General features: G+C 44.5%; 1 protein-coding gene across 3 annotated transcripts in view; it reads left to right on the top strand.

Annotated features, from left to right (window-relative positions):
* The window catches only part of LOC121282236 (interleukin-13 receptor subunit alpha-2-like), a 50581-nt gene that overhangs the window by 21455 nt on the left and 15722 nt on the right, over window positions 1–13404 (top strand). For 2 of the 3 annotated variants that reach the window (XM_041195853.1, XM_041195852.1), the window contains exon 5: window positions 3826–3985. In XM_041195853.1, coding sequence (XP_041051787.1) covers window positions 3826–3985 — 160 coding nt within the window. Of the gene's footprint in view, window positions 1–3825; window positions 3986–10454; window positions 10552–13404 lie in introns of all 3 variants that reach the window. The other variant, XM_041195851.1, reaches the window with a different exon arrangement.

Consider the following 13404-nt stretch of genomic DNA (forward strand, 5'->3'; position numbering starts at 1 on the left):
TTTCTATATGTGTCAGGCAGTGATTGATCAAAAATACATCTTTAAGAGTTTTACATAAGTTATAATTGAGCACTCACAGCCCAGTTCCTAGTGGACGCTAATAAAACTGCTGGCAAGTTAGTTGATAAAGGAATGCATTTAGCTAATTGGGAAAGGCAATAAAGAAACTGGTATCGCATCAATATATTCTCAAGAGCAATTAAGGATGGACAATATATGTTGGCCCTGCCAGCAATGTTCACATCCCATGAAAGAATAAAAAAAAAATGGGTACTCTTCTGAAGCTGAAGTCCTTTCTCATTTGCTGTGAATGTTTTTTTTCGGAATATGTGCATTCTGCAATGCCCTTAGGTTACTTGAAATTTTTGCCCTTAAGTACGAGACCAGTGATGTTGAAACAGCAGTTCTGAAGAAGAGTTATGTTTGATTCAAAACATTAACTTTGTTTCTCTCTCCATAGATGCTGCCAAACCTGCTGAATTTTTTCAGCACTTTCTATTTTCATTTCAGATTTCCAGCATCTGCAGGATTTTGCTTTTATTATTATATTATTGTTCAAACAGGGCAATTTTACCCATGGAAATTCTTTCCTGGACCACATTCTCCTTCCCATTATTGTATGTATAATGCAATTTTCAGAATCCTACTATTTTCACTTTTAACATCTCGGTTCCTACCTCTTCATTAACATTTCTCTTGGATCATAAATCTTTATTTGTGACAAATTTCTGCTCTACTTACCTGCTTTGCTTAGCCATCCTCAGACAAAAAAGCGCTCATGCCTTTACATCATAGCAATGACAAGCACTTCAAGAGTCTATCCCATTGCCCTATAAATTGGCATTTTCATAATTTTATTTTATGTTTTTCCACATTATTCACATATTCCGCAGCTGTGACAAATTGCTGCAGTACTCACTTGATGTATTGCACCAGCTCAGTGCTATAACAACAAACCCATTCCGATTACCTTGAGGGCTTAACCAGATAATATGGGGCAGGAATCATACCAGGTAGGATGGGCAGAAACCCTTCCTTTAAGACACTTGTGAATAAGTTGGGTTTTTAGAACATCCCAGCAGCTTTCATCCTGCCAGCCTAAAAGTTATCAGAATTCACCTTCACAGCTTGCCAGGACAGGAAATCTCAGGTTGTTAGTCCAATTCCAAAAACACAACACCTTCATACTCCACGAGGCTTTATCTTTAGCTCTCAGAAGTCTGTATTTTCCTTTCCTCAGCATGCTGCAAACATAAGAACATAAAAAAAGGAGCCAACGGACAGTAGCAGCAGTGTGTACCATCTGCAAGATGCACTGCAGGAATTCACCAAGGCTCCTTCGACAGCAACTTCCAAATCCTCGACTGCTAATATCTAGAAGGACAAGGGCAACAGATAGATGGGAACTCCACCACCTGGAAGTTCCCCTCCAAGTCATTCACCATCCTGACTTAGAAATATATCGCCATTCCTTCAGTTGCTGGGTCAAAATTCTGGAATTCCCTTCCTAGTAGCACAGTGGGTGTACTTACACCACATGGACTGCAGTGGTTCAAGAAGGCAGCTCACCACCACCTTCTCAAGGACAACTAGGGATGTGCAATAAATGCTGGCCCGGCCAGCAAAGCCCACATCCCGTGAATGAATAAAAAGAAAGCTGAAGTAGGCCATTTAGACTTTCAAGCTACCTTCACCATTCAACAAGATCATAGCTGATCTTCTACCTCGATTCCAATTTCCTGAACTATCCTTATATCGCTTAATTACCATTGTACCCAAAAAATCTGTCTTGAATATACTGTACTCAACAACTAGGTATGCACAGCTCTCATGGGTAATAATTTTCAGCGCTTTGAGTGAAGAAATTTCTCCTCATCTTGGTCCTAAGGGACTGACATCTGAGATTGTGGGAGGAACTTAATGTCCGTCCTCGGGAACGAGCTGGGAGGCAGGGGAGAATTGTATAATGAGGGCAGCAACTCTCGGGGTAGAGAGCTTATTGCCTTTCCAACTCCCACTCCCCTGCCCCGCAATTAAGCCTGGGCCACAAGGGCTGAGGACACTTTTCTACCCGGATGCCAATTGAAGCCTATTAATGGTCACTTAAGGGCTTCCTCCTACTGCCACTAGTATTCCAGCAATGGTTGGGGGCACAACCAACAAGGCAAGGCAGCCAGGTAAAGCCTGACAGGTCTTCCAAGGACTCTCTGGCAGCATGGGCTTTCTCACAGGAAGGCCTCTTGACCTTTAAATCAAAATCCCTTCCCCACCCTCATCAGGGCCTGTTTGACTGTCCCCAACAAACACACCCACGTGTTCCAGGGCTCCATGACTGGTCCTTCTCCTGGGGCCCATTGTAGTGCTGGCACTGAAGAGTTGCTGGCCTCTAGTTGACAGCTCTTGGTGACGGGAGATCTGCCCTGCGGGACCCAGGCACCCCGATGCTGACCAGGTAGGGGCCTGATTGGCTTTTAATTGTGTCGAGCATCTGGGAATGACTGTGGCGGGGTTGCAAGTCGGGCCCACTGCCATGACCATTAAATCCAGCCCTATGGTGTTCTAGATTTCCCAGCCAGAGGAAACATTTCCTCCGCATCTGCAAGCCATTTAAGAATTGTATATGCTTCAGTTAGATCACCTCTCATTCTTTTAAACTCAAGGGAATGTAGGCTTAGTCTACTCAATGTCTCCTCGTAGGGCAATCCCCTCATCTCAGGAATGAGTCTAGTAAATATTTGTTGTGCTCCTTCGGTAAGGAGACCAAAACTGTACACAGTTCTCCAGGTGTGGTCTCACCAATTCCCTATAAAATATTAGTAAGATTTCTTTACTCTTAAACTCCAATCCTCTTGTAACAAAAGCTAACACACTATTTGCCTCCCTAATTGCTTGCTGTACCAGCATGTTAACTTTCTGTGATTCATGTATCAAGTCACCCAGGCCCCTTGAAACATAAACATTTCCCAGTGTCCCACCATTAAAAAAAATGCTGCTTTTTAATTTTTCCTCCCAAAGTGGATAAATTCACACTTCCGCGCATTACATTTTGCCTGAATCTTGCCCACCTGTAGCCTTATACTTCCTCTCACTGCTTGTTTTCCCACCTAACATTATATCATCAGCAAAATCGAATATGTTACACCCTGTAACCTCATCTTAATCATTAATGTAGATTTTAAAAAGCTGAGGCTCAAGAACATGCTTCTTGTGGCACCCCGTTAGTATAGGCTACCAAACCAGAAATGTTATATTTATTCCTACTCTGTTTTCTGTCCTGTAACTAATCCTCAAACAATGCTAAAATAATATCCCCAAATCCCATGAGCTGTCATTTTGTGTCACCTTATCAAATACTTTTTGAAAATTCAAATACTCAACATTCACTTGTTCCCCCTTATCCATCCTACTTAGTTACATCCTTACATATTATCGGTGTGTTAGTTGTTAAAGTGATATAATGTGAATCAAAATGAATTTCTTATTCATCCAATTTTGGTGACGCCTTGTTGACCTCCTTTACAGAGGTCTGCGATTTAATATATTCAATTTGCCATAACTTTTAAGTTCCAATTGTTACTTGTTTATACATATAGAGAGAAATAGTCAATTCGCAAAATTGGCATTACTTGGGGAGTGTGGATTCCAGGAAGCATTACATATTTCAAGTGCGAAGGAAGATTAACCAATATTGTGGCACAGCCGAGCTGTGGAGATCAGGGAATATGATGCCACCAAAATCCAGTCTATTGTTTACCCCAGTACTGAGATGTTAATATTGTTATCACTTTTGATTACATGCTACATTTTCTTGGTTTGTTCACATAGGTATATGGAATCAATTTGCAAGCAAGATATGTTTTGTCAAGTATAGATCCAGAGAAACTCTATACCTTTCAAGTGCGAAGTAAGATTAACGAGTATTGTGCCACAACTGACCTGTGGAGTGAATGGAGCCCACCTGTTCAGTGGGGAAGAAATGACACAAGTAAATGAAATTCTTTTGTTACATACTCATAGAATCTTGCAGCACAGAGAGAAAGCATCCAGCACATCACAGTTGGTCCCATAAACATGCTCTTTTTCTATAGCTCTGCAATTTTCCACCTTTCAAATATCTATTCAATTTCCATTTTGAAAGTTACCATTGGGCAGAATTTTCCCCCCTTTGGGGGTGACGTTTAAGAGCGGGCACGCGGAGGCATGTCTCCAATCGGTGCCCCCGATCTGGGGTGCACCGCTATTTTACATGGGTGGGCCAATTAAGGCCCACCCAGCGTGACGTCCGCATGGAAGCGCTATGTGCTCCCTGTGCGGGCAGGGGGGTTGGGGGATTCCCTCAGCCGGGAGTGCTGCCTCAGGGAGATCAGCTCTACAGTAAAAAATCTTAAAAATAGAAAAAATTTTCCTGACATGTCCCCTCATGTCACATGAGTTGGGACATGTCCATCACTTTTAAATGTAGTTTAATTATATTTTTAAAAACCTACATGAAACCTCATCTCGCCCATGATGAGGTTTCATGCTTTTTCTGAAGACCGCCAGGGCTCCGGCCTTACCTTAAGGTTGGATGGGCAGGCCCATTGATGACTTTAATGACTCTGTCAATGGCCTCAATTGGCCATTGACAGGTTGGCGGGTGGACAGCTGATTCTGCTGAGCCCCCGCCTACCTGAAAATTTAAATGGGGCGGGGTGACGTTGGGAATTCCGCCCGACATCATCCCACATCATTTTACGCATCATGGAGCAGGCCCCACCCCAGCTCACTGACCAGGAAATCCTGGCTTCCACCATCCTTTTAGGCAGATCATAATAACTAACTGTGTCTTCTCATCTCTGCCTCTTTGACCAAGTACTTTAATTCTTTATCCACTGGTTAATGCCCCCACTGCCAATAGAGCCAGTTTCTCTTTTCAAACTCTATCAAAGCCCTTCCAGATTTGGTACATCTTTATTAAATATCTTCTTAACCTTCTCTGTTCTAATGAGAACATCTGTCTCACCATGTTTCTGTAGTTTCTTAACCCTGATGGTATTCTAACGAACTTGCTCTGCAGCACCACCCTCCCCCCACCCCCCTCCCTGCCACCCCCCACTGCACCATTGGCACCTTTCTTAAATTATGATGTCCAGAATTGGTCACAGTACTCCAGCTGAAACCTGCTCAATGACATATAAAGGTTGAGCATAGCTTCCTTGCTATTGTACTTGATAGACGTGAGTGTATCCCCAGGACCAGAGGCAGACGGGCACTAAACATAGAGCAGCTAGCCAGCATGCTGGTTCCTGAGCTCCATCTCACAGTGGCAGGATGGGGTGGTGGTGGTGGCGGGAGGCTTATTTACCCGCACGTGGCAGGAGCATTATGGGCCACTTAAGGCCAATTATAGGGGACTGACTTGGATTTTGCAGTTAGTCTCCAAGCTCCTGAAGGCATTGGGGGGACAGCCTGGAAGCCGTGGCATTCCAGGCAGCTAGTGCTCCAGACTGGCTTAGAGGCTCTCCTTGCCTGCCTGAGTGAAGTAGCAAAGGCCAGCCTGTAGAGGAGCTCCCCCAGCCCCTATCTCCCCCACCCCCAACATAGAGACCTGGTTGCAAAGGCCATTTTTAATTTAATTTTTGAAATACTATTTTGAAGCACCCTTTCCTTCATTTATCTTCCATTGCAGCCTGTTGCTGCTTTCAGACTGGATAGCCTCTGATTGGCTGTCCAGTTTCGAGAACCTTCCCACTGTCCTTAATTGGCCACTCTGGGGCAAATGACATTGTTCCCTACACCGTGCAGATCTTCTTGGGGAGAATCTTGTTGAGGCACCGGGGCGGTGGGTGGTGGTGGGGGGGAGAGGGGGTCTCACCTGTCAGCTGGAGAGCCTCTTTTCTGGAAGGCCCACTCAATCACAAGCCAGTCAGGCAGTAGCAAGGACACTGGCAGGTCTTCCCCTAGAATCAAGACCCTGGGGGCGGAATTCTTGCCTACCAAGAGCTGCTGGCTAATCAGAGGTCAGCAGCTCTTGTGCTCATCAGCGCCACAGGTGAGGCTGTGGCTGCTGCCAGAAGGACAGGCAATGGAGTGCCAGGATCACAGAACAAACCAGTCCACACATAAGAAATGTGGGGTGGGTGGGTGTTTCGTGGGCTGGGCGCTGAGGAGAGAGGGGTGCAGGGGGGCTGGCAGACAGGCAAGGGGTGGGTGTCAGCAGGCAGGACCACATCCCTTCTCAATATCTAATCTCTTGATTAGGCACTGAGTGCCTTTGTTCAAGGGGCCTCACCGCTCCCACACCCTTCCCCAGCCCCCAGCCCAGGAGGTGACAAGCTGGACACACCGTATTGTCTGACATGCACGTTGCACAGCAACAGGCCCTCCTCAAGCTTGGCTAATACCAGCAGCAGTGGGATGAGGCCCTTAAGTGGCCATTAATTGGCTACTTAAGGCCTCAATTGGCAGTGGAGTAGGATGGTCAACCATGGGCCTTACCGTCCAGAACTTTATTATGGCTTAGCCAGGAAGGCTTCAAGATTTCAGTATGCCACCTTCCTGCCTAAGTACATGCCCTTCGCATTTCCACGCTTGCCACCAGGGAGAACACAAGATTCCACCCCTGAAACCCCCTCAACCATCTGACTCCCCCTTGAACCCCTCAAATCTCCTCACTCCTTCAACATCCCCCAGACCCTCTGACTCCCATCCGACCCTCCAACTCCCCCGATCCTCTGACTGCTATCTGACCCTCCAAATACACACCAATCCTCTGAATCCCCACAGAGTCTCCAACTATCTCCCGATCCTCCAACTCACCCCAATCCTCTGAGTACCCCCCTGACCCTCTGACTCCTATCTGGCACTCCATATACCCCCCTGATCCTCTAACTCCCCCCAAACCTGACTCCCACCCCTGACCCAACCTGACCTGACCTCCCCACCCTATCCACCCTGCCACCCATTCCAGCTGCCACACTTCCCACCCTGCCACCTACCACTCTATCCACCCTGTCACATACCTATACCCCTGCTACCCTACCCAGCTGGCATCTTACCCACCCTACCACCCTGCCACCTATCATTCTATCCACCCTGTCACCTACCTATCCCCTGTCACCCTACCCAGCTCACACCTCACCCATCCTGCCACACTACCACTTCACTCATACTCATTCACTGACACAGTGAAAAGCTATTCAAATGTCCCAAACCTTTTCACTGTCTTAGTGAATGCAAATTTACCAAAATACGGTGTATTTTGTGTGGTAGCTGGGAGCATGATTTGGCTTCCCCCCGATGATCCCGCCCCACATAGCGAGGACTCCCAGAGCATTTAGGCTCTGCTTTTCCAAAGAGGCCTGGTTCAGAAGTTCAGGCCAGAAATGCAAAGCTCCAGTTTAAGGTAAGTAAGTGGGAGCAGAGTGACAATCCAATGATTGCCACCCCTTGGAAGTTTCAGCCCTTTGTCTTCAGATGAATGAAGGAGACAGGAAGATCTTCCATTTTTCTCCTTCAGTGTGTGTTCAGCATCAAAGAAACACAGTATGGTTACAGAACAGAAGGAGGCCATTCGGCCCGTCATTTCTGTGCCAGGTCTCTGCAGAGCAATTCAATTAATGCTGCGCCATCCCGCTGTCTCCTTGTAGCTGTGTAAATTATTCCCCTTCAGATAATGATCCAATTCTCTTTTGAGAGCCATAATTGACTCTGCCTCCATTCTCAGGCAATGCATTCCAGATCCTAACCATTCGCTACATTAAAACACTTTTCTTCATGTCACCTTTGCTTCTTTTGCCAATTATCTTAAATCAGTGTCCTTTGATTTTTGATCCTTCCACTAATGGGGACAGTTTCTCCCTCATGATTTGGAACACCTCCATCAAATCTGCTCTCCTCCAAAGAGGACAGTCCCAGCTTCTCTGATCTATCTAAGTAACTGAAGTTCCTCATCCCTGGAACCATTCTTATGAATCTTTTCTGCACCCTCTCTAATGTCTTCACATCTTTCCGAACATGCGGTGCCCAGAGCTGGACGCAATACTTCAGTTGAGGGCAAACCATTGTTTTATACAAGCCTGTTGTGTGGTACTTTGACAAACACCTTTTGGAAGTCCATGTACACCACATTAACTGCATTATCCTCATCAACCCTCTCTGTTATCTCATCAAAAATTCAAGCGTGTTAGTTAAACATGGTTTTCCCTTGACAAATCCATGCTGGCTTTCCTTAATTGATCCACATTTACCCAAGTGACCATTAGTTTGTCCTGAATTATCGTTTCTAAAAGCTTCCCCAGCCACCGAGGTTAAACTGACTAGCCTACAGTTCCTGGGTTTATCTTTTTTTGAACAAACATGTAACATGTGCAATTCTCCAGTCCCCTAGCACTACCCCTGTTTCTGAGGATTGGAAAATTATTGCCTCTGCAATTTCCACTCTTTCTTCCCTCTGTATCCTTGGATGCATCTCACCTGGTTCTGGTGACTTATCAACTTTAAGTACAGCCAGACTTTTTAATATGTCCTCTTTATCAATTTTTAATCCCTCGTGATTCTCAACTGCCTCTTCTTTCATTATGACTTGGGTAACATTTTCTTCTCTGGTAAAGACAGATGTAAAGTACTCATTTAGCATCTCAGCTACATCCCCTGCCTCCAAATCCCTTTTTAGGTCCCTAATTAGTCCCACTTTTCTTTTTGCCATCATTTTACTATTTATATAGCAATTGAAGACTTTTGGATTCCCTTTTATGCTAGCTGCCACTCTCTTCTTATACTCTTCCTTTGCTTCTCTTATTTGTTTTCTCAATTCCTCTCTGAACTTTCTATATTGAGCTTAATTCTCAATTACATTATCTCCCAATTAGTTATTCTTACTCTGGATTACTCCTTGACCTTTTCCATAGCCAGCCTAAACCTGGTGGTATCTCTAGTAGCTACAATATATTGATCCACAGTGCAAGTCTACATAATAAATAAGATTACCTTTTTGACCACCGAAAATCTTTTTTCTACTCTATTTTATAGCCCATTTGAGTGTCCAGTGTGCCCCAATTTTGGACTGAGGTAGGGTGCGGACCGACTCATGTTGGATTACTGTCTCATATTAGATCTGTTCCTATTACCAATAGGTATGAAACATGGGAAGCTCTGGTCTGTAGCCTCATAGCTTTAGTTAAGAAGAAAGGAGAATACTCTAGCCTGGTGGGGAGAGTTTCAGAGCAGATCTTGATATGGGAAGGGTTTTACAGATGTGAAGTATAAATGTTTGGAAGGATTGTGGGCCCAACTTGGTATTTTTTCTTGTTTTTCTTTCTTGGGTGTTTAGATTTTGATGACCTTTTGTGACATTTGTTAATTTATTTATTCCTACCCCTTTATCTCTTTTTCCCACTAGTAGGTTTGCCACTAGGAGCCCCTAATGGGTATATGGTGGGAAGAGGTTGACCAGGGAGGATTGCCAGGCTGGTTAAGCTGCCTGAGTGAAACTCCATGCCCATAGTCACCATCTGCACTTTCACATCCGTAGACAGGGGACTGCTTTGATATTTGCAGGATTTGTGGAGGCTCCTTTTTCCAAAGGAGACTGAGTCAGAACACCTGAGGTCACATCATGATTAGGTGTGGAAGCCTAATTTCTAAAAATTCTTCCAAAGCAGTCCAATCAGAGCATGTCATACTTTATGTGATCACATGCCAGTGTGGCCTGATTGGTCGCACTTTCCGAATTCCACCAACCATTTCTGGAGGCCCTCGCACACCAGTGCCTCCGGGATTGTTTACCTGAGTTATTAGAGATACAGAATAGTGCCATCTGATGCAAGGGCATCTGTGATGACCTTGCATAATTGGATTAGCGCATGAGGAATGGACTTGACATTTGGCTGAAGCCATTTGCAGCTTTTTTGTGTTCCATTTAGTCCTTTGCACTTCATCTTGTTCAGCCTACTTACATATCTAACTATTGTAGATTCATTTTGCTCAACACAAAAATAATAAAATGCTAACAAGGCCTCTGCCGAAAAAAATACAAGGAAGAACTTGATCTAGGCACCCCAAAGCTGCCAAAACGTTTTCAGTACTTAAAATGAAAGATGCTTTTTTCTTGATGGTTTTAGCTGACAAATTTTCTGCCATGATAAAAAGCCAAAAAAGGTCAGGAACGGTCCCAGGTTCAATTCCTGGCATGTATTAAGTTAGCTGATCTCAGCCAGAGGCTAAAGTTATCCTTTTGGGTTTAGGAAATGAAGGGTTTTCTGATGTCCTGTCCATTGATTCCTTATTGGAAAATGGATGAATGTCGACAGTGGGTTGACTGTTAAGCATCCTATAATTGAACTGCCTGCTGCTCTACACATGCATAACCATACCTGGGAGATTGTACCCCAAAGTAAGTCAGTGCTTTTTGGGAGATTAAGGCACAAGTAAGATGGAAAAGGGGAAAAAAACTAGATAATTGTTTTGTTTTTCAGAGAAGGCACAAAGAAAATGGTATCGTTTGGTGTTATTTTCTATGATGCCATTTTTGGGTTTATTGATACTTCTGGTGTGCCAAATAAAGAATAAAAGGTGAGCAGAATTCTGTTTTGATTTAGTTGCTATGGCCACATGAGCTATACAATAAATTGGTCTACTCCTCTATATGTCAAGTTGCTCTGGCCAGTGAACTGGAACTGATGGAAACACCAGCCAAATTCCTTTCACTTCAACTTGTACAATCAAGGCTCCACCACATCAGCCTGGCCTGGATTCATAATGTAAAGAATGCCTGAATTGATTAGATCCTACTAGGGTTGCTAACAACCTATGTCAATAGACATCAATAGACGTCAGAAGAGAAAACAGGAAAAATTGAAAATAAAAGGATAAAAAACGAATGCACAATGAACTCCACCTCCATTTTTTACATAGAATCATAGAACCATTAATAATAGCCTCCCACAATCCAAACACCCTGGGGTCTAGACTTCTCATACACTCTGAAGGACCCTTAGGTTTCAAGATAGAATTTCTTTGCATTTTTGATTCAATCCAGATAGTTTCAGTAAATAGCAACATAGTCAGAAGCAGTTTTGGAAAACAATCTTATTATCACGGGGAGGTGATGCTCCCATGGCGTGATCAAACGTGGACTAGAATATAGGAAAGCATGGAATGTGAAAAAAGTCCACTTGGTGCATCGAGCCCTTTCCGTTTACACTCTTCTAATTCTGAAAATCTGAAACAAAGACAAAAAATTACATTGGAAATGCTTAGCATTTCATTCAACATCTGTGCAGAGAACAGGTGAAATACATTGCACTTGTACACTCTTCGTTGGATCGTCACAGAATCTTTACACTGCAGGAGGAGGCCATTCAGCCCATTGAGTCTGCACTAGCTCTCTGAAAAAGCATTCTACCTAATCCCACTCCCCTGCCTTATCCTTGTAACCCTGCACATTCTCTCTTTTCAGATAACAATCCAATTCCCTTTTGAACATCTCTTTCGAACCTGCCTCCACCACCCTTTCAGGAAGTTCATTCCAGACTCCAACCGCCCTTTTTGAGGAAACTTTTTTCCACTCATCGCTTCTCCTCCTTTTGTCTGTTGTTTTGGATCTGTGCCCTGTAGTTCTTGACGTACTCTTGAGTGGGAACAGTCTCTCACTATTTATCCTGTCCATACCCCTCAGGATCTGAAATACCTCTATCAAGTTTCCTCTCAGCTTTCTTTTCTCCAAGGAAAACAGACCCAGCTGCTCCAATCTATCTTCATAGCTACAGTTCTTTATCCCTGGAATCAGTCTTGTGAATCTCCTCTGTACTCTCTCCAATGCCTTCACATCCTCAAGTATGGTGTCCAAAACCGGACGCAGTACTCCAGATGAGGCCTAATTAGTGTCTTATACAAGTTTAACATGACCTCCTTACTCTTGTACTCAATGCACCCACTAATAAAATCTAGGATACCATATGCTTTATTAACTGTTCTCTCAAAATGCCCTGCCACCTTTAATGACTTATATACATATATGTACTCCTAGACCTCCTTTGGAGTTTCTCTCTCTATTTTATACTGTCCCTCCACATTCTTCCTGCCAAAATGAATCACCTCAGACTTCTCTACATTGAACTTCATCTGCCATTTCTCTGCCCAATCACCAATTTGTCTATGTCCTTTTGAAGTTCAAGACTATCTTCATCACAGTTGGCAATGCTTCCAATCATTGTAACATCCGCAAATTTTGAAATCATGCCCTGCACACCACAGTCTAGGTCATTAATATATATTAAGAAGATTAAGGGCCCCAACACTGATCTCTGGGGAACTCCACTATAGACCTCCCTCCAATCTGAAAAAAAAACTGTACTACCCTCTAATCACTATCCTCTGGTTCCTGTCACTCAGCCAATTTCTTATCCAGGTGCCCATTTTCCCTTTTATTCCATGACCTAGGATTTTGCTCACAAGTCTATTGTGTGGCACCATATCAAATGCCTTTTGAAAATCCATATACACCAAATCAACAGTATTTCCCTTATCAACATTCTCTGTTACCTCCTGAAAAAACTCCCATCAAGTTAGTTAAACATTATTTTCCTTTAGTGACTCCATACTGGCTTTCCTTAATTATCCTGCACCTGTCCAAGGGACTTCTGATTTTGCCCTGAACTATGGGGCAGAATCGCCCCAGATTTGCACTGAGTGCAGTAGTGGGCAGGTAAAACACAATAGCGGGTTTTCATGCCGTATCGTCCCAAACCAGCCACATTATTTATGCACTCCAAGGAAACACACTGTTTCCATGACAGGCAGGCTCTCATTCGCCCACCCACCGTTACCCCACCGCTGCATCACACCGGGCACCAAATTCAGCCACAAGCACACACCTCAGTGCTTCCAGACCACCACTGCTGCAGGGAAGGCATGGCCCTGAAACTGAAGAAGACTGTAGCCCCCAGCTTCAGCGATGCTCTAGTACCTTTTGGATGTCGTGGAGGCCCTCCGGGATGTCCCCTACCATCCTGCTCTGGCTGCTGGATGGGCAGCAACAGCACTAACCTGCCTTGGGAGGTGGTGGCAGCGGTGGTCAGCGCCAACACCCTTCAAAAGATGACAGCCACCCAGTGCCTGACACATGCACACACGTACACACACACGCTCTCTCTCTCTCTCTGCTGGTTCAAGGGACATCACCATTCACTCTCTCACGCTCACCATCATTGTCCTCATCCCATCCATGGGACCACTCACCACCCACACATGTCAGGCATGCTCATCATCGGGCCTGGCATGCATCCTGCTTACACTCTCTTCATCTCTATTCATGCAGGACAAGCTGGCATACAACAATAGGAAGAGGTCATAGACCCATGGTGGAATGCCCAAATTCAAGGTCCTCACGGATTTTGAAAACAGAACCATCCACCCAGCCGGCGA

The sequence above is a fragment of the Carcharodon carcharias genome, chromosome 9, assembly GCF_017639515.1.
Source record: "Carcharodon carcharias isolate sCarCar2 chromosome 9, sCarCar2.pri, whole genome shotgun sequence".
Taxonomy (NCBI): Eukaryota; Metazoa; Chordata; class Chondrichthyes; order Lamniformes; family Lamnidae; genus Carcharodon; species Carcharodon carcharias.